The sequence below is a fragment of the Chiroxiphia lanceolata genome, chromosome 7 (genome assembly GCF_009829145.1).
Source record: "Chiroxiphia lanceolata isolate bChiLan1 chromosome 7, bChiLan1.pri, whole genome shotgun sequence".
Classification (NCBI taxonomy): Eukaryota; Metazoa; Chordata; class Aves; order Passeriformes; family Pipridae; genus Chiroxiphia; species Chiroxiphia lanceolata.
Genome location: NC_045643.1, coordinates 30254424 through 30280806, shown reverse-complemented (window position 1 = coordinate 30280806; position 26383 = coordinate 30254424). Strand labels below are relative to the sequence as shown.

The 26383-nt window shown below is 39.1% G+C and overlaps 1 protein-coding gene across 3 annotated transcripts in view; it reads left to right on the top strand.

The window, feature by feature from the left end:
- OSBPL11 (oxysterol binding protein like 11) overlaps positions 1-25808 on the top strand; it is a 39955-nt gene extending 14147 nt beyond the window's left edge. For all 3 annotated transcript variants that reach the window (XM_032693091.1, XM_032693092.1, XM_032693093.1), the window contains exons 2-13: positions 998-1066; positions 1754-1929; positions 2679-2758; positions 3773-3955; positions 7516-7717; positions 11976-12121; positions 14150-14290; positions 16215-16713; positions 18317-18503; positions 21795-21977; positions 22598-22751; positions 24132-25808. In XM_032693091.1, the coding sequence (XP_032548982.1) occupies positions 998-1066; positions 1754-1929; positions 2679-2758; positions 3773-3955; positions 7516-7717; positions 11976-12121; positions 14150-14290; positions 16215-16713; positions 18317-18503; positions 21795-21977; positions 22598-22751; positions 24132-24209 (2098 nt within the window). In that variant the 3' untranslated portion in view covers positions 24210-25808. The remainder of the gene's footprint in view (positions 1-997; positions 1067-1753; positions 1930-2678; positions 2759-3772; positions 3956-7515; positions 7718-11975; positions 12122-14149; positions 14291-16214; positions 16714-18316; positions 18504-21794; positions 21978-22597; positions 22752-24131) is intronic.
- Positions 25809-26383: the final 575 nt, after the last annotated feature.

Here is a 26383-nt window from a genome sequence, read left to right as displayed (position 1 = left end):
TTTTTAAAAAAGCAAATAATGTCTGATATTTGGGTCACTGTTTCAGTTCTTCATTGGAATAATAGGAACTCCTCATGCTGGAGACCTGAATTGTCTATCGAGTGTGTTCTTCACTGTAGGATTATGCCCTGGTGTAAGAGGCGAGGGCATTGAAGTGGCATTTCTAGAACAGTGGGAACATACAGCATAAAACAGGTCTTTAAACTGTGATCTTAAAGTGAGTAGTTTGTAGCCATAGCACTTGTAAGCCTTATTTAGGGCAACTGATTTTCAGAAGCAGTAATGTATTTTGCCTGTATATGCAATGCCGAAATGACTTCGATGGATTCTCATTTTTGGTGGATGTTGCAAGTTCAGTCTTTGAGAAAGAAACTACCTGATTTTCCTGTCTGGCCAGCGGAGGAGATGTTTTGGCTCCTGCTTTAGATTTCAGAATATGTTGATGTGACCTGCACCTGCATGTTGTGTTCTGTAGAACATCTGTTTGGGAGTGTGACTGTTTGTGCAGGGAGAAGGGTGCTGGGATTAATAACACCACACTGGTGTAGGACCACCTATGGACTGTTTTGGTTGGTGACCATGATCAAGGTTCTGTTGAAAACCTTGAGAAAGTGAATTTTGTTCAGGAGTCCAAAAATAGAAAGCTTGCTTACAAGAGGGAGCGGGAACCGGAAGCAGCCTGGATACTAAGTCTTTAATTACCTGAAATTTGTAAAAATGTGTCCAGAAGTGCCTGTTGAATAAAACAAGTATTGCTGAAGCTAATTATGATTTGAAATTATTTGGAATTCAGTAAATATAGTTAAAATGTCTTTAAGAAATTATTTTAGGAACGAGACTGGAAAATCTGTGATGTGTAGCTTTATTAAAATGATAGCGCCCTTCTAAAAATGAAGATGAAAATTCATCATATGAGAATAGATGATGATGATCAGAAGCTGGGAAGATCTAAAATATGTTTACTGTTGTCTGATTGCTTTTCTTTCTCTTTTGATAGTGATCACATGGAAAATATTTATGGCTACTTAATGAAATACACCAATCTTGTCACTGGCTGGCAATATCGGTAAGTCTTTTATGGTGCTTTTTGGTAATGTTGGTCTCTGCAGCATCTAAATGAACAGGTTTCAGATTTTTTTAATAATACTTGGATTTCCCTATTTCTCTTAGACAAACTTTTTGCAAGAGTCTTATGCTTTTCTCAGTATAGATTAAGCTAATGTGTATGTGAATTATATTTGTACTAAGACATGAATAAAAAAAGGGGTAGGAAGCAGTTAACTCATTTGGTGGCTTGTAACTAAGCTGGTATGTGTAAAAAGTTTTTACAGCATTAGGTTTTTTGTCCTTTTCCATTAAAAAATATTGTCTTTGTGTTTTCTGTTGAGTCTTCAGCTTTATGCTAAGTCATGCCATCATTAAAAAAAATATTGAAGACTTCTTTACTTCAAATTCAAACAAGCTTTTCCCTTTAGTTCTCCAGGATGTCTGTCTGGCCTGCAATAACTTGATTTTCTATGTCAGGTGAAATTCTCTGGTCAGGTTTCCTGTTTGGTCTAGTTACTAGACCAACACAATGCAACCAAATTAATATTGGAGAGACTACACTGGCCAATTCATTAAGTCCCAATGCCATCTGTGCCAACTTGTAATGAAAGTATTGACTTCTCCCAGTACCACCACCCTCACAAAAAAAAAAAAAAAAGAAAAGGAGCAGGTTTTATTTAGTGTATTTGCTCTGTTATCATTGCAGGTTTTTTGTGTTAAACAATGATGCTGGCCTGCTGGAGTACTTTGTGAATGAGCAGTCCAGACATCTAAAGCCCAGGGGTACCCTGCAGCTGGCTGGGGCTGTCATTTCACCCAGTGACGAGGACTCTCACACCTTCACAGTCAACGCTGCCAGCGGGGAGCAGTATAAACTAAGAGGTAGGACCTGGATTCTTGGGCAGGGGATTCTTCCACTAGGGGACAGTCCTGGCTCTCACCTGTGGCTGCTTGGCTGCATGGCCCAGGAGAGAGAACTTGTTTGCAGACTGCTGCAGTGGGAATTGTGTGCAAAACTTTTCATCCCGCTCTTCTTTATGGATAGCTCCCTAATATTTGGGTTTCATGACCTTCAGAAGACCAGGAACTTCATATGTGTAGGGGGGGGTTTAATCAAAGTTTCTGAGTCATTGTAGGTGACAGCACTGTGTGGATGCTTGGCAGAGAACTGCATTATTCCTAATGTTCGGCTTGTTAACTGCCTTGTGGTGGTTATAAAATCCCATTCTCTGATTTTGTAGGCTACAGAAATCTGGGCTAATAACTTTTAGTATTTCTTTCCTTGTAGGTTTGCTGTCATTTTCTAATTCAGGGTACCTTACTCTTATTCCAGGAAAGTGTTTCATGTTGTTAGCTGATAATATGTGTGTGGGGAGTTACGGTTTGTTGATTTTTTTTTTTTCCCCAATTAATTTTGTAACAAAAAAACAACAAGAAAGAAAGAAAAAGTATATACTATTTATGCTGAACTTGCTTTAGTATTATAGTTATTACATGTGAACAGGTTTTAGATTTTAAAAAAAATATTATTTTGCACTATTAAAATCTTGTGTTTTGAAGAATGAACCAGTCTTTTTTGTCCCTACTTTGAAATGTCTTCAGACATAATCCTTTTGCTTTACTTTTGTTAGCTACTGATGCTAAAGAACGGCAGCACTGGGTTAGCAGGCTACAAATCTGCACACAGCATCACACGGAAGCTATTGGAAAGGTATGACTGATATTTTCATGGGCAGAAATAATTTAGGCTGGTAGAAGTAGTTGCAAATACAACTATCCTGCCATCTAAGAGAAATATTACGAAAGGGCCCGTGGTTGGGCTTGAAATATATGTCAAAGAATGTTTTTCTGTGTAATAGATGACTCGTAATAGGCATATGCTCTAGGAATGAAACAGAGTGAAGTCCATTAGCCTCTGAAGAGCTGAGTGGTCCTCTCTGAGCAGGTGATGCTGAGCTGGTGTTTGAACAGGGAGCAGAGTTGAAAGATCAGAGTATTAGCCCAGTATTTTTCCAGTGGCCTTGCATGTTTTTTTTAATGGATGAGGAAACAGGACTTCATGTTGTTGAAGCCCTTCCCTTTTGGGAGCTTTACTTTTTGTTTTTTTTAACCTTTACTTTTCTTCTAAAAACCACTCAACAACCCACAAATAAATTTAGGATGAATTCCCATGTTTGAGAAGCAAGTCCTCAACACTATATCTGGGTACTGTTGCTAACCAACAATGTGGTGGTTGCAAATACAGTGTATTTTATAGACCCTCCTGATTGCCATAACACCTGTTCTGATACCTGAACAAAGCCTTGCTTTTAAGGCACAATCAACATCTTGTAGCTGGCTTGTTGTGAGAAATAAGTTCAATTATTAGTTCTAAACAAAATTCCATTCTCTTAAATGTTAGCTCTATCCTTGCAGGATCTTGTAGGAGTCAATTTCTGGTACTGTTGCAGATCAAGGACTAATTTTCAAGTCAGAGAAGTGATACTTATTGATCAATCCAATTTCACAGATTGATTGTAATTGGACTGTAAAACAGGGCAACTGGCAGCAGACAGTGCAAAATATTTAGCAGTTGCTACTAATACATTATTAAGGCTTTGTCATCTGTCCTTGCTCTTTAAAAAATCAGGAATTAAGCTGTTCTGCTGTATCTTTCATATTAGAACATTTGTTGATTATTAGGATTAATTTTAAATGTTTCTCAATATGCTTATTTATTCACTAGAACAACCCTCCTCTGAAATCTCGCAGCTTCTCTCTTGCATCCCAAGGAAGCGCCAACTCTCCTGGTGTGCAGAGAAGACCCAGTCAAAATACAGTTTCCTTCTTCAGTGTTGGACATCACAGATTGCCAGCAGGAAAAAGAGTTCCCATTATGCAGCCAGATCACCTTGTAGATGTTAGAGAGGTTTGTATGCTTTAAATTATCTTTTGAGAGAGTTGTCATGTTATTTGTAGGATTGTGGAGAAACCTGCTAGTCTTAGTTGGATGTATTGTCAGTAGCATGTCCTAAGCTATTACTGCACAGCTGTGTGAGGATAAGGAACTTGCCTTGGCTAATTGTAGAAGTATGTGGTGTTTATTCTGTGATTTTTGTGCTCTGCAACAGTATCCTGATGCTGAAGATAGAACTATGCATGTTCTCTTCCTTGCAAGTCCTGGCACTACAAGTGACAAGGGAATATTGTTAAGGAGGAATTATGACATCATATACTGTGTTGCGATTACACACTTTTCTTCCTATGTCAAGCTGTGGAAGAACTGACTAAGCTGTGCTTGTATCTCCTGTGACTGAGGAGAAGTTGGTCATGACTGATGTTTAAGAATACTAATACCACTTTCTGGTATGCTGATTAATTTGGACAAGTTGTCTAGGGAAGAGAGAGCAATTCAGAAGCCTCTTTTTTTTTTTTTTCACTACACATTCAGGTGTAGTCTATTTTGGGGGGAAAAACAGAAATAATTACTTTTCCATCTTGAGTGACAGAACAGATGGACTACTGGTTGATGGAACTTGTGAATATTTACAGGGTAGATCTTAGACCTTAGAATCTGTGAATCTCTCTGTCCACAGCAGACTGTTCTTGCAGATGTCTTGCAAAAGGGTAACTGCTGACATCCTGTTTTTATCCTCTAATAGCAGTAAAGTCTCCAATAGTACTAATGCAGAGACATGTGAAATCCTGCCAGGTACTCAGGAAAAATTCTAGCATTCCTCTGGCTTCTGTGTTTTGTAAGCTGTTTCATCTGCTTTATCTTGTGAAAGAGAAGTTTGTCTTCCAAATTCATTTTAGAACTAAAGCCTTATAGGCAGTTGTTTTTCAGTTTGATTTTCAAGTTACTTCTTACTTGTGATAAACTTCTTAGCAGTGTGGTGCAACACCTACAGTACTTGGTGAACTTAAATAATACTTTCACTTTCCTGCCTATTGCATGAAAACAGTGACAATATAGAATGTGGCATTAATATTTATAGAATTGATGCCAATAGCTCTCTGAGCAGTGTTTCTTTTTTGTTGTTATTGTATTTTGGTGTTTGAGAAGCTGCCTTTAAATGAGGTAGTATTTCAGAAATGGCTTTTTCACTTTTTGACTTTTCGAAAGGCAATATGGCATTCAAAATTTTAGGGAGGAAAGGTACATGTGTGTGAGCTGGAGCACTGAAGCAGTGGCTTGCATTCTCTAATTGGGATTCTCTAATTGGGGTGGGAAGTAAAGTGGAATGATTTTTCTTGGCATTGCAAAGTGCACAGTAAACTATGCTCTCTCTTGATTGCTACTGAGTTGGGAGACTCAGCATGATCATTTACCAACTTCAAAATTTTTGACCTGTACAGATGAAGAATCCTCAGTAGTAACAGCTTTTCTCAATGTTAGTTTGCTTGCCTTTTTTTTAAAGCTAAAATGCTTATTAGATACAATGCCTACTTTTTTATTTAAAGATATAGTTGAAATACTTCAAGGGCAGGTACGTGCCTGTTACACCTGAGCATGATACAGCTTCAATACTTACAAATTCTGTTTGAGAAGCTGTGGGAAGAGCAACTTCTCTTTCAAAGGATCTGCTGGCTGCATGGTGACCTTTTTTGATTTTCCTATGAATTGCACTTAGCTGGGCCTTCTGTCAGTCTCTTTCCCTTTTACTTCCCCTTGTTCTTGGCTGAATATGTGTCACGCTGCTGACTTGGATACCTTGCAAGGCAGGAGATTTAAGAGGATCTTTATGCTGACTTGCACTAAATGCAGGTATATGTGTTTGCAAATAAAACAATTGCCTGTAAACTTCTCATTGATATTGCATTTTTAGTCACAGTGCTTTTCATCTTCTTGCACTATTTTATTTTTTTTTTCCAAATCTGAGTGTATAAATAGGGAAAAACTTAGGACTGTTCAAAGTGTGTTGGTTGAAAGGGGAGATGTGCCTATTTGAACTGCAATGCTCAGCATAGCATGGCTTGTCCTGTTGTCTGACCTGATGCTGGAATGAAGTGCTTGGGTCCTACCACATAGTAAATTACTAACAGTGAAGGTCACCAGAAGGATTGTCGTGATTTGTCAACTGATTATCTGTGGATTTTGGTTTTTTTTTAATCCAACACACTTTTTCAGAGTATGGAAAAAAACTGCACACAAAGACTTATATCACGTTCATGACTGGAGGAAAAGGAGACACATGTTGTGATAGCCGTGGTGTGTTTGCATAGGCAAGGCTGTATGTAATTGTTTTACTAGCTTTGTGCCCTGTCAGCTCTAAGGCTGACTCTGCACAGTTAAACACTTCCAAAGAGCCAGTGCTCTGTACATTCACATGCTACATACCAAGCCCTTAAGTGTTCCAAATACCACATACTGTGACCTTGGATGAATATATGTTCCTTAGGTATTGCATAAAATCTTAAAATAGTTCCTAGAAGGGGTTGCAGGCAGAAGTTCTGAAAAAAAAAAATCCAGTAAGATACTGCTAGGATTGGTGAATTAAAAAGCTACGTAGTGCCATAGCAGTTAAATGCATTAATGCACCTTAGATTCTTTAAAGAAATTCTGCTGCTGCTCTGCTAAATCAATCTGTCTTTAGATTTAACTCAACTGCCAGAACACGTAATGATTACAGAGCAGTGCTGTCCAGTTACATTGATATTTGTTGTTCTGCCCCAGAAAGGAGACTAGCATCCCTATGATTCAAAGATCAGGTAATACTTTGTTTCTGTGAGTGCTGTTTGGTGGCTGGTGTGCTTTGCCCCTATACTTCATGTGGGCAAATGTGGTGTTACAGATTCTGTGATTTAAGGGTGTGGAGCTCTGTGCGAGGGCAGAAGGGAGCTTAGGGGGGAGAGCAAGGTGGACAATGACAACAGGACAACTGCAATTTGAACACATAATGAAGATGAAAATCCTGCTGGCTTTTCCCCCTCTCTGCAAAGTACATGGTAAGATAGTGATCCTGACTGTGGTGTCAGTGCAGGCAATAAATGATAATCCTTTATGGTTTGAGCCAAAATGAGTAATGTGTTTTTTTTTTCCTTTGAAGTACTGCATCTCTTCTTGTAGGGAGTGAAAAGATCTTTATACCCACAGATAGCAGAGCCTTTTCCAGTCTGTGCAGAGCACGGAGTTTAATTACTTCTCACGCAGAGTGCATGTGGGGTTCCCCTCATCCTTATCAACTAGGCATGAAAGTGTTGATATTTGTTGCAGCAAGTATCATGTTCAAATTCCTTCTTTTTTGAATGACTTCGATTATTCTTTTGCTTGTTAATAAGGTGCCATGTATTGCCATGGGAATTTCATTATGCATTTAATGACTCTGTAGTAGCTGCATCAAGAAAACGAAGTACAGTTACCTTGGCATACATCTGTTACCTTGTAGTTTTATTGTCATAAAATCATTTGGGATCCTCTGTGTGCACAGCTGAACACGTATCACACAGCACTTCCACCCCCTGGTAAGTGACTGTTTTGTTTGGCAGATGATGTCTCAGGCTGAGGGCCAGCAGAGAGACTTGATCAGGAGCATAGAATGCCTTCCTGTCTCCGGTCACCTTACGTCCTTGGATCAAGACCTGTTAATGCTCAAAGCAACTTCCATGGCAACCATGAACTGCTTAAATGACTGTTTCCATATTCTCCAGTTACAACATGCTTCTCAGCAAAAGGGATCCTTACCAGCAGGTGGGTATAGGTGCTCACAGAGAGCAGAACTCTGTAACAAATACAAATCCTTCCCTTCTTGCAGAAAGGTTCATTCCACTGAATCCATTTTCACATGGGCAAAGAAAACTGGCTTCTTGTGAGTTTTTCCAGAGCCTAACTTGCTTGTGTTGGGTGGAACTCCATGCATGTTATGTATTTTTTTTTTAATATATATAGTATATTCTATCAAAAAGTCTGTGGCAGCAGCTGCATAAATATAACATCTAATTGTTGTACAGCATCTTGCAGCAGAATAAAACTACATAAGGCACCACATCACGAAGACTGCCTTTGGGATGTACTGACCTCTCAGGAAAAGTAACAGTAGAGTGGGAATTTTGTGGGATTGCAGAAACTAGGATATATAGTGTCCAACACAATTCTGTCAAATGTCATAGGTTTGTTGTTTGGTTTTTTGATTGCACACTAAATACCTATTATAAGCATTTACATGTGTGTAGCTTCCATTTCTAGTTAAACATTAAAACAGCTCTACATTTGCACAGGTTATTATTAATGTTTTTAATATATCAGTATTCTTGTTTTGAGTTACTATCCTAGTCTAAACCATGGCTTGAGACAAGTGTTGCATTCCACTCTGAGACCAGAACAGACTTGTCAGCCAATGTAAATTGCTTAAAGGATAAGAAAAAAAGAAAATTTCTTTTAATAAACAACTGACCACCCCAACAAACAAACCCCCTACAAACCCCAAACCTTACTGCTCATGGGTGTGGAGTATGTCCATTCACAGACAGCAGACAAATATGTTACCCTGTCTGCACAATTGATCACTTCTATGCAAGTAGGATCTTAGCAGATTGTTCTACCTAATTCATGTGCAGTGTATGGAACTGAATGTGTTCATTGTTTGTAAATTCTGCATTTTATTGTGCCTTTTTTCATGTGTTTACTTTGGGGCTTTTTGTGAGCAAAAAGCTTTTGAGGATTTTCAAATGCTTCTCTTGCACAATAAATCTGTAGATATGGTAAGTATGTAACAGAGTATACTCATAAATTGTCTCTTGCCTTATCTTTCCCATATTCCTATCATATTAGTGGTGCCTGCTTTGCTAGGGCATATTATTTTAGAGCTGTAGTTAATTTAGCTTCTAGGATGAAAAAATATGTCCTATAAAAGTATTAAAACTATATAAAAAGAGTTTGTGATTCTAAAATCACCACAGGCATTAAAAGAGGATATGTGAATAGGATGAATTAACTTTTTTGCTGTATTTCAGTTCAACATTTCATTTTAAAAGTGAAAAATTGGATGGCACCTCTCCGAACCTCTGTCCGAACTCTGAAGTTACTCACACTGAAAGAACTCTTCCCATTCCCTTTGAATTTTTTTGACTATTGATGAATAACAGTGGGAGGTGCATATCAGAAGTATTTTTGTTTTGGCATTTTCACATGTGCACTACTAAGATGGTTTTTTGACATGTGTCTGGGGACATAAGTAGGGTCCAGTGAGCACCACTGTAACAACTTAAGAAGAAGATAGCTTTGTTTTGTTGGGGTTTTTTTGTTTGGTTTTTTTGTTTGTTTGTTTGTTTGTTTTTTGACAAGTGTTATAGATTTATAATTTTTTAAACTGTACGAGTAGAAGCTTAGTTCACTGACTGCTGTTCAGTTGGTATCTGCCTGTTAATGTCCAAATCTAAAAAAATTGCTTGGAGATGTCCAACTCTTGGATATCCTAAGGAGATGGATGGAGAGGGGAGGATCAGCAAATTGGATGATGCATTACTGGGACCAGAGTTAAAAATAGACCACTAAAAGAATGCATGTTCCTTTCTGCAGCCTTCCACACTCACCCCTGCTGTGGCCTTTCTAGAGACACCATAATACACTTGTTCCTTTCAAGGATTGCAAAGAATATTATTATTATTATTATCATCGTTATTAAAATCCATTTAGCTTAAATTTCTCCTCTTAACTCAGGAGGGATACTTCTAGTTCAACTGGCAGAGCCTTTTTGGAGGGTTCAGGAGTTAATATAGAAAGAAAAAGAGTTGTAGCTTAATTCAAATGTTGCAGGAGGCTTTTCTATATTTAAATGTAGGAAAACATAACATGAAAAAGGAAAAGTTTGAAATCAAACTGTTCTATCTAATAAAATATATACAAGCACTATATAATCTTAGTAGGATCAGAAAAGCAGAGCATCATGCTTCACCTAGACATGACTGGGGTGCAGGAGGAGGTGATGGAGACTTGTCTAACATAACATCAGTTTAAACACAAAGTGGAAAGAAGTATTTTTGAGTCTGTTAAAGCGGTACTTGACTGTGAAGAATGTCTTGGACAAGTGCTTGTCAGGCTTAAAAAACAAGAATTAGTAATTATATAAGAGTTCTAGTTTGCTATAAATTGTTAGATGACAAAAGCCACCAAAAAAACAAACAGAAGAGTGAAAATACTGCCCCAACACATCAAGATGTATCATGAATCACAAACTTAAAGATGAACAAGAAAGTTGCAGCTATGAACTTTTTCTAAATTCAAGTCAAAAGTGGTGAAATGTACTGGATTGAAAAAAAAAAAGGTACTTTGTTATCATAAAGGTGAATTGCAGCAGCAATTTGCAACTCTTGAGGAACAATGCTAGAGGTAAAGGTTCTACACTGTGGGAGGTTTTTAGTTGTAGCACGGGGAAATGCTGGCAACTGTTTAAAAAGAAATGGGTTGAAGACGTTTAGGGAGGAGGAGATCACAGGTAAGGAGAATAGTTTGTGCCTGTGAAAAATAGTTGAGAGCAGATTTGAATATGATCTTCCAGTGAAAGAGAAGTATTAAGGTGGTATCTTGTCCATTCACAAAGATTAAAACACAACCTGGTAGCTCAGATCTTTTAAAAATACCCTCCTAAACACAAAAATTAAACAGCACATAATTATTAAGGTTGTTTTAAATGTAGCTGATAGGGAATATAAAAGGGAGGCTATTTGTTAAATTCAAGCTAATATAGAGGCAGTGATGTGGATTAAGTGCAGCCTAGACTGTGCAGTTAGAAATTAGTGTGTTGAAAGTTAAAGCTTAGAAAGCAGGTGTCATGAAGAGGTTTTAAAGATGAGTAAAACCTTTTCAAAAAGATAAGTGTGACAGTGACATTCTGAGCATCTTATTTTTTGACTTCTTTGAAACTTCTGTGTAAATATCTTAAACTGCTCAGGAATTCTTGTTTCTTATTATGTAACAGATTAATGGGTAACAGACTGTGAAAATAAACTACCTTACTGTGGGAAAAGTTGTCTTGGCTCAATAGTAAAGCTGGACTTTTTTCCTACCCCAGTATTTTCCTGGTGGAAATGCTGCTGTTTATCTGAATTAAGCTTACTCTGTCTGTTGTGGTTGAGGATGTGACCTAGTTCCCGGTAACAGGGGTCTGGAAATAAAGGATTGTGTATCATATAGGAAGAGGAAACAGTCTCTTTAATATAGGTTCCCAAGCACAAGGAACTTCTCTCTGGTGGTAGAAATTCAGGTTTCCTAGTGATTTCTGTGTTTGCAACACAGCCAAGATGGTTTGTCAGTTTGTGTATTCTTCAGTAAAAACTGATTGGAATCACCTGTACATTTATTACCCTTTGAAAAAGAATGGAACATTTGTATTATTAATGAGGAACCCGATATGTTCTGATAAATTAGCTGGGAGTAACTGGAGATGCTGGAATCATCAGGTGGGTAATAGACTTCCAAGTCTTGCAGCCTTTTTGTTTTTTTTGACAACTATTATTTATTCAGCAGCGTGTGCTTACTTTTCTGCAGCTGAGAAAAGACAAGCACTTTCTCCAGAGAAAACACTGACAAAAAAACTTCAGCTTTATCTCTTTTTAATGTAGAACTGAGCTGGGTTTGAGAAGCTGATAAGTGAAAAGCAGCTTTTTTTTTTTTGGTACCAGTTAAAGAAAATTGTAAGGGTTACTTAACATTCCTGTGATACTGGGTTCTTCCTGTAGTATCTGATTACACCTTTCATGACACCAACTAGTTTCTCCAGTCCAAGTTGCATGTATTACAGCTCGCCAATCGCAGTGTTTGTGCTAATGATCACTGAAGGTGGTGTCTCATTGCACCACCTTTGTTTAGTGGCTGCTGGAGGCATTGGCTGCAGGAGGAGTTGGCTGCTTTCAGCTTATTCCATAAAAAAATAGCTCTTTTTTGAAAAACTGCTGTTTACTGACCTTGCAGAGGATGAGCAAGTTTCAGCGCAAACTTTCTTTTGCTTCAGGAACGACAATCAGTTGGTTGGAACCGAAGATCTCTCTGGCAAACCACTTCAAAAATGGAGCAGCTCAGAATTTCCCAGCAGAGATAAACAAACCAGCATCTGTCAGAGAAGAGCAATCCATTGCAGAGCCCTGCCAGCTAACAAGGGTAAGGTAATGTGAACATCCCATTTCTGTGGGGAATTATTTAGAGGAATATCTGTGAATGTTTCAGTCATATTATGGGAAAATGATTTAATGACAGTTATTCTCATACTTTTGATTAGCTGTGCTGGAGGAGGAGTGAGTCCAGTTGCAGTAAATGAAACTCTCCACTTTGTTTTTTCAACAATTTTTTGCTGCTTTATGTAATTAAACATCAAGTGGAGGGAGCCAGTTGGGATGGTAATGCAAGGTGTTGAAATAGGCAGTATTGCCTTGCATTTTGGTCTAAAACAAGTAAAAAATGAAGTGCAAAAAACCTAACTGAAATTCATGGCACTCTCAGAATGGGCCCAAGAAGAACTGCCTAAGCAGACAAAAGACAAAATTGCTGGTCTCCAGCTATTACATCTCCCTGTCTTTTTTTTTTCTAGGTCTTGCTGCATCTGTTTTTCTTAATCTGAACAACTCTCATCACTTGACTTCAGGATGGCTTAGTGTATTTGAAATACAGCTACAGTCTGTATCATTATCAGCTACAGTCTGAATCGTTATAACTGACAAAATGGATTTGAATTGCAAAATACTAAAGTTAAAAATCAGCAGGGATTATGATGAAGAACATGTTTTCCTAACTAAGCTAGAAAATCATAATTACATTCTCTTTATGCTAGTTGGTTTCACACAGTTGTTTAGCTGAGACTGTGTCCTTGTGAAAAGATAATGTGCTGGTTTATGTCTCTGCAATAGCACTGGGCTGTCTTGGAGCAAAATCGAAATGGAAAATAATTTTTTCAGTTGCTGCAGTTTATAGTTTTTTAAATGCTTCAGAGTAGTTACTATTAAGTTAGAAAAAGAAAAGAAACAAAGCTAGGAGCTTTCAACTAAATCACGTAATTCCTTTCTTCCAATAATTAAGCAAGTTACAGTTTGAGTACTTAATATATACATGGGATATGACTGATGTTATCACTGCCTGTAGGTATTTTCACCTCCCGTAGTTATGATAGCAAACAGCATGGCATCCTTGGGAAGGAGTCACCTTTGTGATACTGCACTTTTCATCGGGATTTGAGCGCTGTGTGAGGGCTTGGCCCCATGTTTTGGGTAGTTGAGTGTTCATAAATCTGCCTCCAACCAGGACAGCTGCTCTGGGACAAATAGCTTTGCTTAGGCAGAGGCATATTGCTGCCTTCCTGTGGCATTCAGAGCCTCTCCCTTCTGCATCTGCCTCCCTCCAGCTGTTTGCCCCAGGAGGATGCGGCTCAGAGCCCTAGGAATACCACAGTCCCTTCTGCCTGAAGCGTCTGACTCTCAGCTTGTGGTGTGAGGGTTGTTAAAATGGTGCTGATATAATTTCTACTAATCTGTCTGCTTTAGTTATACAGGCAACCAGCACATGCAGTGTGTGTATGTGTGGGGCTTTGTTGTTGCTTTATAAAACTACTATAAGTTGCTTTTCCTTTTTCCTTCACTGTTAAATATTGGCACTAGCAACAATATGGTAATGCTTGTGAAGAGCAGCTTGTGAGATAGCAGGCAGGACGGTAGTCATGTAACTAGGAACTACCATTTGATACAGCCTCTGGAATAATGATGGCAACACTGGAAAGGCTGAAATAGTGTGGAGGTGGAGGGATGTTATTGAGGTGGTTGGAATTTCTGGTAGTTTTTGCTTTGCTGTTTCTGTGTATGTGCTAGATGCTTGCCATTCTGTGAACTCATAAAACTTACAGGAAAACAGTTTTTTTTTTTTAAGTTTTTTAAGTTTTTTTTTTTTTCCATGACCCATTGTGGGAGGTGATGAGAAATCTTAGCCTGTATCCTCTAGATGGAATCTGCACTGAGTTATCTTAATATCCCTTCAAATTCTTCAGCAGTCGTTTATCTTGTGAATAGATTCCGTTGTGTAGCTCTCTGCAGGGGTTTATTTAGTCTCTTTTCATACATGGACAGTTAAATACAATCTGAAGTCCTTTTTGAATACTCTCTGGCCAGTCACATCTTTGAGCTGAGTTTATGGCTCTTATTCCAGGAACCTGAAGAAATAAATCCAGATGAGGAGCTGGAGGATATCTGTGATGATAAAGAGGATGACCTAGGAGCGGTGGAAGAGCAGCGCAGTGTTATCTTGCATCTCTTGTCTCAGCTGAAACTTGGCATGGACCTAACAAGAGTAAGTATAACTGAAGTGTGAAGACTGGCTGCAGTAAAAGTGAAGTATCATTTTAAACTCAGCTTCTATATTGAACAATGTTGTGTTTTATGTTAAATTGTGTCCTGTAGCAACTTCAGGTCCCAAGATGTGATGTCCCAGTTTGAGGTAGGTTTAAGAGAATTGGGCTGAGGAGGTGGATTTTCTTTAATGCAACTGACAATATCTTTTCTATTACCTTTTCTTTGTGTTTTCTACTGTGTTTTTGTTGCCTTTCCTGTAATGGCCTGTTTTCTTTCCTGTGATTGCATCTGAGTTTCTCTTGCTGTTTTCTGCAGCCTTCTCATATTTTTCTTTCTGCTTTCCTTCCATGATCTCTTTTCTGTCTTGATAGTGCTTTTTCACACAACTTGCATAACTCTACAGCTGTATTCATGCTACTTCTGAAAAGAAGTTTTCTTTTGGTTCCTCGTTATTGATCCTCAGACACTTTGCTATTCTCATTTCTGTGTTTGCTCACAAGCAGACACAAAAAAATTAACACTGGAGAGAATTGGACTTTACACTTGAGTGGAATATCAAACGCAAACAGCTTGGAAAAATTAACACTCATTTACTACTAGACAACTTGGGCAGCAAATCTGGGAGAATCAGGCTGCTACCAGCTTAAGTTCAATTCACTCCTGTAAAGATTTCTTACCATAAACACTAGGCACTTTTAAAGAAAAAATGGATTTTAGAGTGCTATGGAATGAGGAAAACACTCTCTCTCTTGGAGTTATTTTTTGAAGCTATTTTTTGGGCACTAGCTACATAGCCCCTAGAAACACTTGTATTGGGCAGCTTACATTTCACAACTTGAGAGGGGAAAAAAAGGTGGTATGAACAGGCTTTGCTGTTTGTGGGTCAAATTTAAACCCTTGCTGCTTAACCAGGAATTGATTAAGTCAGTATTTCACTTATATTGAAGATTGGATTTGGGATAGCTTTTTCTCTTAGTTGGAACAAATTGTCAAGCCCATCTCCCAGTTGTGACTTGTGGCTGTGTATAATGTCTTTAGTTCAGAGCAGGCAGAGTATCGGGGTACTGAAGTGAAAAGCCACTTTAATACTCCAGGTTGGTGTTACAACAACATGGCAAGTGTATTCAGTTTAACAGGCATGTTTATTAAGAGTTTTAGGTATGTGCTCTTTCTCTTTGAGTGCAGCTGATTTAAATGGGTTGTCTTGATGTCATGGTTGAGACACCCTGTATTGCTGTTTACAATAGTTAGTTATGTGGGGTTAGTTCCCACTACAGGGAAGGAAAAGGCTGATGATACCCACAGCCTCTCACTCCACGGTATTGCTCTTGGCTCAGCAAAGGACAGAACTGCTATTTTTTGTAGTGGTGAATGTAACTGGGAAAGTATAAGGTGCCTCTGCTCAGAGGTACAGGATCAACCTATACTATGCTACTTCTCATGGATGCTTGTTTTAGTTGCTGTGGTGAGAGAGATTCTGCAAGCTCTCCAGAGCTGGCATAGCTTCGCTGCTTTTCTCTCCATTAGACAAATCCTCTCCTAACCTCTGCTCTGAACCTTCCTTGCTATAGTTTGAGTTCTTTCATGCTTGTTTTTTCCTCCACAGACATATGGGACACATTATCTCTTTGCAGCTGTTATATGTTTTGTTTTTTTAGGTTGTTTTTATTTACTGATGCTCAGTCCCTTTCAACATCTTTAGTCCTAATAGTACTCACTGGGCTTTTTTGCCTTGCAAATTGTGTTTCTGGAACCTCTGATCACTGTACTTTGCTCACATCTTACGAGAGGGACAGGAAAGTTCAGTCTGAATGTGTGGTGTCCAAAACAGGACAGAATCCTCCTCTCAGGAACTTCCCTTATAAAATACCTGTCTCTTTTGTTTTACTTACTAGAGCCTTCTGGGTTTTCTTTTGTTCCAGGTGGTTCTTCCCACATTTATTTTGGAGAAGCGGTCGCTGTTGGAGATGTATGCGGACTTCATGTCCCACCCGGATCTCTTCATCGCAATCACGAACGGCACCACCCCTGAGGAGAGGATGATCCGCTTTGTTGAGTATTATCTCACCTCGTTCCACGAGGGCCGCAAAGGAGCCATTGCAAAGAAACCCTACAATCCCATCATCGGGGAGACGTTCCACTGCTCCTGGAGGATGCCGAAGAGCGACGTAGCTGCTGATGCCGGCAGTAACTTCCCTGCTCACTCCCCCTCGGAGCAAGTAAATCTGTCTAAAGATGTGGAAGGCCAAGCAGAGCTGGACTACTATACAGTAAAATTTGTAGCCGAGCAAGTGTCCCACCATCCTCCTGTCTCAGGGTTTTATGCTGAGTGCGTAGAGAGAAAGATGTGTGTCAATGCCCACGTCTGGACAAAAAGCAAATTCTTAGGAATGTCAATAGGAGTGACGATGGTTGGTGAGGGTAAGTGTAACTTCTGTCTTTTATTCATTTCAGAAGGTTGTTAAAATATTAGTTTGATAGCAGATTTGATGTTATATTCCTCTGGTAGGGGAATACTGCTCGGTAGTTTTGTTTCAGAGACTTCCAAAAAAATTATAATAATCTGCTTGCAAAAGATGTGAGTGGGTTTTTAGATTTTTTTTTTCCACATACTTCTGGTTTTCCTCTAATCTCTGTGATCTGCAAGACTTAATATATAATCATTGGTGATGTCTTCCTTTATTTTTATTGTTTGCGTATTACAGAAGATGCTACAAGTCATCATTGTAAACAGCAAATTTTCGTATGGGGTGGAAAAATAGATAGGTTTATCTTTGCCAAAAATCAGGATTATATTTGGAAATAAAATTTTGACTTTTAAACCAAAGGGCAGTTATTGTGATGTAAAACTGATATTTATGAATAAATCTGCATCAGACATTTGTTAAATAGAAGTGTTGCTACATCTCCCTGTATTGCTGTTAATCTATCTTACTATGCATGTTTTGGTTTTCTTTAACTAGAAAAATTGGATCCTTTAGGGACAGAGAGAAGGGTAACTACCCTTTAACTGTAATTTCCCTTTAGTACTAGTATTTACTGCAAGAGATGAGACAGCCTCTCCCATTCTGTGTCCCCTGTGTATATTGCCCAGTAACTGGGGATTCCAGGCACTTTCATGTAAACTACGCACCGGATAAGGGAATGACCAAGGGAATGGCAGGGGATGTGGAAGGCACATCTCGATGCTTTGGCTGTACCAGGTAATCTCAGAAGCTGATATCTCCTCTAGGGCCTTTCTCAAATCAGGTTATACGTTTTCAGAATTTCTCATGTTGTTCCTACTGATGTCAGGTGCCCCAGTGATCCTGTGCTTCGGAGGCACAGGCTGAGGCCGGCAGCAGCCAGGTGTTGTGCTACGGTCTTGTGATGGCAAGCGTTGAACCTTGTGGTTTTGTTTGTTTTTTTTAATAGGAATGACACAAACCGGTATATCTTAAAACTCAAAGAAAAATTCTACTATTTTATGAGATTCTTGACATTTATTGCAAAAGCTACTGTCAGGCAAGAGTTGAGTTTATCTTGGCAGAGGTGCGGTAAAGAGAGTTGTCTCTGCTATCTGCCTTCAGATAGGGTAAGGTGTATTATAGGGAGGTAAAACGGGAGTATTAGCCTTCCTCAGGATCTACAGTTCAGGGAATTCATTTGTTATTTCCTTTTGTCAGTGCAAGTCTTGTCTTGCTGTGCTCCAGAGCCATCAGTAAGAGAGTGACCATCCCTTTTACGTACTACTGAGGAGTGTGTGCACAGCACAGTATTGTGCTTTATGGAGCAATATTGCTGGGATAAGTGTTTTTTCTCCAAAAGAAACATAAGTGCATGTTACTCAGGTTAGTACTTTCAGGAAAATGCTTGTATCTAGAATCTAATAAATGTCACTTTTTTGGGCTTTTTAATTTTATTTTATATTTTGGTGTGAGGGGCTGTGAGGAAAAGTAGTCAGAAGTTGGATTGACTATGTTTCAAAAACCTGGCCTTTTCTGAAATGATGCTGATTCAGGGATTCTTGTATTTCTCCACACAGGCATCCTAAGTCTCTTGGAACATGGGGAAGAATACACGTTCTCTCTGCCCTGCGCATACGCTCGGTCAATTTTAACTGTTCCCTGGGTAGAACTGGGAGGAAAAGTCAGCATAAACTGTGCAAAGTCTGGGTATTCTGCCAGTATTAACTTCCACACCAAACCCTTCTACGGTGGCAAATTGCATCGGTGAGAATGTTTGTTTGTTTGTTTGTTTGTTTGAATCGAGATTGATCTCACTGTCTTAAAGGGTTACACGTTGTTTGCAACATGCATTGTAAGTGCACCGCAGGGATCATTGTCTTAGGATTTCTGTGTAAGAAACTTAAGACTATCAAGTTTAAGCAGCTTATAGAAAATCTCTAGGTAAAATTACCTTTTTTGAAGACAAAAGTGGTAGTTCTTTTAGTGGTAGTTCTTCACGTGTATGCATGTTTTGAAACTAACAGGTAAATGAAAGAAGATCCAGGGGAAATTTGTTTGGGGTTGCTTCTAGCAAATGCTAGGAAGTGTCTGCACAGTTGGTGCAAAAGGGGTTTTTTTGACATTTTGTAGTAAGACTGCTGCAGATTACTCTTATGCTAATATAGATAATTAATTGAGGAAGGAACAAATCGGGTGGTAGTAACACGAAGAATCCAAAGCATTTTGCACTCAGCTGTTTACTGAATCGTGTTTATTTAAATAATGTTGGAGATCATAATATGAAATATGTAACAGCCTAGAACATCAGAATTTCTTAGATGTGGGTTGCTCTCTCAGATTGCAAAAAATCAGCAGTCTTCTCTAAATCATTTTTCCTGAAACAGTAGAGTAAGACTGTATTTGTTGCTTAAAGAATACAAAAAACCTCACCTTGCCCCATAAATTCCCATACATGCTTGGAATTTAACTTGGAAGTATAGCTCCCCTGTCCCAATGGCAGCTGGAGAACTGAAGCTTTCATGTAATTCTGTTTCACTTGATGCAATTTGAAAGTGACACATCGTTTGGAATTTTTTTCCATTGATTACAATGTATCTTCCACCTTGGGATAGCTCCTCTTGTGCCATAAAAAGTGAGAGATAGGATGTAATTTTACTTCAGTGATTTAATTTTGGAAACTGTTTTGTTATTTGTCTCTCTGAAATTAGTCACAGATGTAGAGGCTTTTTAAAGAGAGATCTGTTCAAGGTACTGCAACTATTGAAAATTTGACATGGTGATGATTGGACATCGCCAAAAGAATCTCTTGATGGGGAAGCAGCAGTGTTGTCATGGTTACCCAGAGTGCAAGTGAGTTGCTATGGCAATGGTATAGATTTTTTTTGTAGAGTGACCCTTCTTGTTAGACCTCAGCTGGATATTGGCTCCTTGGTCCTGTACCTCTTTAGCTGGATGAAATAGAGGCTAATGATAACGAACAGCTAGACATATATCAGTCATGCCAAGCTTACAAATAACTGCTACCAGATTTTTATCACTAGTACTAGTTCAGGCAGATACTATGATCTGCAATGCTGGGAATGGATGTGTGTCACAGAGCAAAGCAACTTGGAGAAATACAAGTTGTAATGAGAGTTTAATGGAGCAGGTCAACACTGCACCTTAGTAGTGAGTGATACAGCTTTGTTTACTTCAAGCTGAGCACAGACAGTAATTTTATGATTGATGTTAAAATACTAGATGTCAGTATTGTGGTGTTACCACACAAGGCTTGTAAAAAATCAAGTCTTGAAGTTGTAAAGATGTAATTGCAGAGTCAGACTGGGCTGGTCTCTGGCATCCTGTGGATTCAGGCTGTTCGTGGAACTCTTGGGAGGAGAACAGGGACTCCACCATGTGTAGTAGCTTTGGTGAGGTGTGGAAGTCGCAGAATGAAAAGCAGCACAAAATGAAGGCTGCTTGCTTGTCACTTGCTCTTTCAGTTGTTTTCAGTAATTGTTAGTGCTTGTTAACTTCCACAAAAAGCAAAAATTGTAAATGTGCTTTTATTCTTAAAATGATGAATCTTAAATTTTTGTGATGGAAAACTGTGTATGAGCAGCACATATTTATCAGTCTGTTTGGGATTTTTTAAAGATATTTCTAGTGAGGTTAAATTAGGTTTAAGCTGCTGGACCATGATGTGGCAGAAGTCCTGGCTGCTGCCTCCTGCTGTGAGCTGGCTGTGAGCTTTCCCTGCTTGCCCCAGAGATTCCCTGCAGCTCTGATTTGACTGGCATCCAGTGTCTCTGTGCTGAAAGGTCTGACCTGTTATCCTCATTTTGTTGCTTGAGAGATTAATTTCTCTATTTTGATGCCAGGTCACTGCAGACACAGCAGGGAGTGACCAGTGCGTGTGGAAGAAGGGAAGTGGGATTGGTGTTCTGTGCTCCCTTCTTCCTCTGAGTGTGGCACCACACATAGGGTGGGAGCACAGAAGTGCTGCTTTCCTGCTCTCCTGTATGTAGTTGTGGTGTGCAAGTCAGCTGTTCCTAGCTGCTCAGGGTAGAAGTGTGGAAGGAGATGTAGCCTGTGCTTTTTGTGAGCGCTGATGAAATGCAGGAAGGGGAGCTGGAGAGTGGTGTATTTTAGGGAGCTTGGGTACAGGTAATTGCAGTTGAATTGGAGCTGGAGATAGTGTCCTTTGTGAATCCTGCAGCCCCTTACAACTGAGAACATCTCAAATCTGGTTTGCACAATGCGCAAACCCTTTTGATTCTTTGTTTCTAGGAGAAAAGTTCTGTTTGAGGGTGGTAATTTGCTTGCCAAGAAGTGCTCCACAACTGGATCAGGATGGAGTGGGTGTCAGAAGGTCTTTGGACAGGTCTTGATGTTGAGGAGAAAAATATGCATCAGTGTGTGTAATTATGGTGATACTTGAGCACTGTGCAGCACCTTGAATGAAATAGTGCGTGTTAGAAAGACATTTTTCATATCTTGTTATTGGCAGAGGTTTCTGTGGATGAGACAGGAAACAAAAGCAGTTCTCCTGATTCCTGGTTTCCTACCTTGTTCTTCTGCCTCTGTGTGTCTGCTGCTTATATGAGCACCATAAAAACAAGACCACCTACATATGGAGAACATTGAAATATAAAGATTCGAGATAAAGTGCCAGCAAGTCATGAGATATATTCTTGCTAGAAAGTTTAATTTTTATTAAAATAAGTCTGAACTATGTACCTGATGTGATGTTTCAAGTGGCAATGATCAACTTCTTGTTACATGTGAACCGGCCTGTGTTAGTTTCTTTTTCATTTTCAATTCCCTTAAAAGGTTTGAAATAAGCTTAAGGTGAAGCCAAAAATGGAGTTTCCTGGGTAACATGAAGAGAACTAGAGCAGTGAGCGAAAGTCACTTTGCTCTTTCAGCTTCTCCATGCAAATGAAATTCAAGGAACTAACGTTTTTCAAGGCAATGTGGCAAGTTTGCAAACTCATTCAGGATTGAGTGATTATGCAACTAAGAGTCCTCAGGTGTCTTTAGACATGGCCTTTTAAAACCAAATTTCTTTGCTAGAGTCACGGGTGAAGTGAAGCAGAACTCCACGAACACGGTGGTGTGCAGAGTGCAGGGGGAGTGGAACAGTGTGCTCGAGTTCACCTACAGCAACGGGGAGACAAAATACGTGGACTTGACAAAACTGACTGTGACAAGAAAACGAGTCCGGCCCCTGGAGAAGCAAGGACCCTTTGAATCTAGGTAGAGTATGTGCTTGCTCGTGCCTGATCCTTTTTGCCCTAAGCAGTCTGGTGAGTGCCTTAGGAAAACCTGCAAATGTAGAAATTATTTGTGCATAGTGCTTCTCAGCAGTGATCTTAATTTTTCATGCTTTTAAAAATAAAAGTCAAGAGTACAGAAAAAAAGTGCAAAAACCAAGAGCAGACACATAGTTGTTTATCTCGTCTCTTATTCATGAACAGATGTTTTTTGGAGTTCACGAAGTGCCTGCTAGAACAGAGCCTCCTTTTTTTTTTTTTGTTTTTAACCGTCAGCTGCACAGCAGGGCAGCTCCTGACAAGGGACATCCTCACAAGAAACTGCTTGTTGAATAACACTTCCATAGCAGCTTTAAAGGGTTGGCAAACAGACATTAGATTGGCACTGCCAAAACCTCAGATCCATTCCTACCTGCTCCCAGTTGCTGTCATAGCCGTGAGCCCTTACCTGCACAACAGCATCGCACTCGGACCTGGGCTGGTTTTCATGTGTAAGGGGAGGGAATGCTCCTGTTCTGAGAGAACTGCTTGCAGTGATCCTGTAGTTTGAGGGGACGGGCTGAGGAAACTTTTGAACAGTAAAGTAACCCATTTGTTTTGCAGGAGGCTGTGGCAGCATGTGACAGAGTCTCTGCGGGATGGAGACATTGATAAGGCTACAGAGCACAAGCGAGCCCTTGAAGAACAACAGAGGAACGAAGAGAGACTTCGTGCTGAAACAGAAACACCTTGGTGTACTAAATACTTCCTTAAAGATGTAAGTTCCCAAGCATTTAGCTGTTGATGAAGACAGGAGCAGATCTGTTATGCAGGCAGGTGCACATGTGTGTCTGTGTCCTGTCCGAAAAGGGAATTTGGCCTTAGATGTTATAATTTAGGTCCATGGGATCCATAGGAGTAAGGTAACATAAAGGCTCCTAAACATGTAAAGGTATGACTTTATTCTTCACTTCCCAAACACTTTGATTCTGTGATTCCCTTGCATCAAAATGTTTGCCTGTTTTGTGGTCCGGTTTCCTTTACCAAGCACACGGAAAACAGCTTTGCATATAGATGTATAAGTAGAGTGTAACTAAATATCCAAAGAAAATTATCAGTAGTACTAATTTTGCCTAGGCTGTGTGTCTATGTACCCAGCATATTGCTAGAAAGAGTGAACATGAGTTTATTCTCAACTTTGCACTAATTTTTTTGTTCTTCTACATTAGATTTTGGATATAGCTTATTTGTGGCTTAGCCTGTACTTCAACAATGTTAGTAGCAATAATATAGTAAGATTTAACAAGGTGAACTGCAGCCTGCCCAGGAGGATTGGGGGTTGCTGGTATGATAACTTTAAAACAGGCTTTTCTTGTGATCCAGGTGATGAGATCCTGTTGTGTGGAGAGCTTTGCTGAGCCCTTTGCAAGAGGGGAGGACTTGACTGAAACTTAAGCTGTAGTAGTTTAGATTCTCCTTACAATTAAGCTTTATCTGTAACACAGCAGTAATGTAATTACACCTTCTTCTTCCCATATCTATGATTTAGTAAGGGTTTAGAACATAGTCCAAAAAGTTTCTTTTTTTTTTGGCTTTCTTCCAGTTCTGTTTTGCAAGGTTCAGGACTGTCTGTTAGCTCCAGTAAAGGTTTATGTTCTCTAAAGCTGTGTTGGTATAATTAGCTCAGACTTACATAGTTGTATTGTTAGTATCCAGATTTAGAAAAGATGAAATTCTGTTGCTAACCCAAGACACAGATGTACTCAGAAAATGTTTAAACTTAATCCTGAGCTACTTCATTTCTAGGTGAGCAGTTGGTCTGTGTTAGAGTTGACAATCCTGGGTAGCTGCCTCTCTGCTGGCTGCTTATTTGGCTTCTTAAAGTAATTTGGATCATGGAGTGGAGAAGAGTGGCTCTTTGACTGGGTTAATTACAAGTGCAGTTGACTCCCAGAGAGTGCTGTGGCTCGGCAAGAGCCTGCACGTGTTCTGAAGTAGTGTCAGAAGCCTGCAGCATTCACCTCTGTGCCTTAGTCTGTGGAGTTGAAGGTATAAGCTATGTCCCTCTGGTTTTCAGTTATCAACCTAATAGTTATGTGAAGGGAATTCTCTCAGGGCAGTGTCTTTATTATAACCACGTTTTCTCTTCAAATTGCAGGGAGATGGCTGGGTTTATCATAAACCCCTGTGGAAAACAGTCTCTGCCGCACAAACTCAGCAAACAGACACTAACTAGAAAAAAAAACTGCTTTAAGATGAGTTTTCTGATTTTCCTCTCCTTTTCCTCTGTCTCTCAAAACACAGTAATCACACTGAGTGTCCCCTTTTTATGTAATTGTGCAAGTTTAAATGAGCGTAAAGAAATAACTATACTAGGGCACTTTAAAGCTAGTTAAAAAAAAAGGTAAAAATCCAAGTTGTAGAGACAAACTTGGCAGGTACATTCAACCACCTTGTTTTTTGTATGACCCAAGAGATTTTATCTGCATTGTGTAAGATTCTTCTAAGTAGATCTGATTGCAAAAGCTGCCTAAGAGAAGAGAGACCTGTTGGATTTTGGAGTGACATATGAACTCTTTTGGAATCTGCATCAAGCCCTTTAATAACTGAAACCTTCTCAGAACCCATGTAGACAACAGCAACAAAATATTGCTGCTTTTATGCCCAGTAATTAACCTTCTTGGCGAAAACTGGAGGGGTGTTTGGAAGATGTGCCCGAAATCAGTATTAAGAAAGAGCTGGATCATGACGACCTTTTCTTCGGAGAGAACGTGTGCATGCATTGGAGGAACATGGAATATATGTAGAGACTACTTTTCTTTTTTATGGATTTATAAAAGCAATTAGACGTGTAACCATGGAGAAATTTTTCCTCTGAAACGTTTTAATATACTTGAAATAATTGACTTGAATTGGAAAAGTAATTTGAACACTTTTCAACTCTAATTTTATTAAATCTCTTTGAGTGACTGATTTTTCTCAAGTTATAAAGTAATGAGGTTTGGCCTGTTTTTTTTCTCCTCCAACTTCTCTTCCCGAGGACTAAGGCTTTCAAAATGAACAGAAAATGTACAATTTTTGTATTTAAATTTTTCTGCCCATCTAATCATCTCAGAGATGAAGTATCAGTGTTACAAACTGTCCTTTGGATTGTTTTGGTTTTTTTCCTGTGGTGTTGTTCAGAGCAAAGCAGTGAAATGTGACCTTGAATACGTGGACTGTAGGTCTTAATTTTTCATCTTACCATAAAAACAAAAAACCAAACAACTGATTATGCTGAGGACTGGGTATTGATTTGAAACACAATCAGATATCAGGAAACTGTATTCAGGTACAAACATCCTTTTTTTTTTTTTAATAACTATTTTATTGAAGTCTAAGAATTGCTGGCAATTAAGAATAGTACTTATTATGGCTTTCGTTATTGTTGTAACTACAAGCTACCTTAATTTTTCCAACAGTGGTGCCTTACTCTGTTTTTTCTTCTGATGTAGTCTTCCAATCAGTGTATATAACATTATCTGCCACTTCCCAGCCATGGCAATGGCTGCACCTGATCCAGCATCGTGAGAACTCACAAGTGTGTGATCTGGTAAGATGTTTTCCACAGAGGAGATGCAAGTGTAAGAATGCATCAGAAGGTTTAAATAACCATGTTAACTTTCAACACAAACTGTAAATCATGCAAAAAAAAAAAAAGGAGTTGGGTTTATGCACAACTGTTTTGATCCTCTTGTACATTTTTTTTTTTTTTGCTGTGAAATGCACTGAGATCTCAATGCGAGTCATAGTCCGTTTGTGAGAAGTGGGGGGGGATAATAAAGCTACAAAATGATTCATTTGTTCTGTCTGCTTTCCTAGAGATCAGGTGACTGGAAAGAGTAGGTTGTTATTATCTTTTACGCTGGAGATCTGTCTGGGCTTTCCTTGGTCCCAAAAATGGGATATTTTGGCACTGTGTGCTCAAGTAGGAACTATATTCTCCAGCAGAAGAATGTTTTAGGCCCTACTTGTCTTATTTGTGATATTCTTTCCAACCATCCTGTTATGATAGTTTTGGATATCCACTGCACATTTTCATGTTTAACCAGGAATAAAAATAAAAATTAAAACAGTGGGATTAGTTCCCTCCTTGTTTCTGGATCTGTGGTACATTTGGGGTACACTCCTAGTCTATTCCAGGATTTGGGGTAGGAATCATAGTGTAACATGAATTTCTTCCATAGTTCATTGGTACCTGCACCAAACTGGGGGTGGTAGAGAAACAAAATAAATATATGTTTCATAGTTATTTTATCTGTGTCACTTGGCACATTTGATTTAAACAAACAGAAAAGGGCTGTGGTGCAAGGTCCAGCTTTTAATATTGCAGTGATCAGAGCAAAAATAAACCTTTTTCAGCTGAGCATA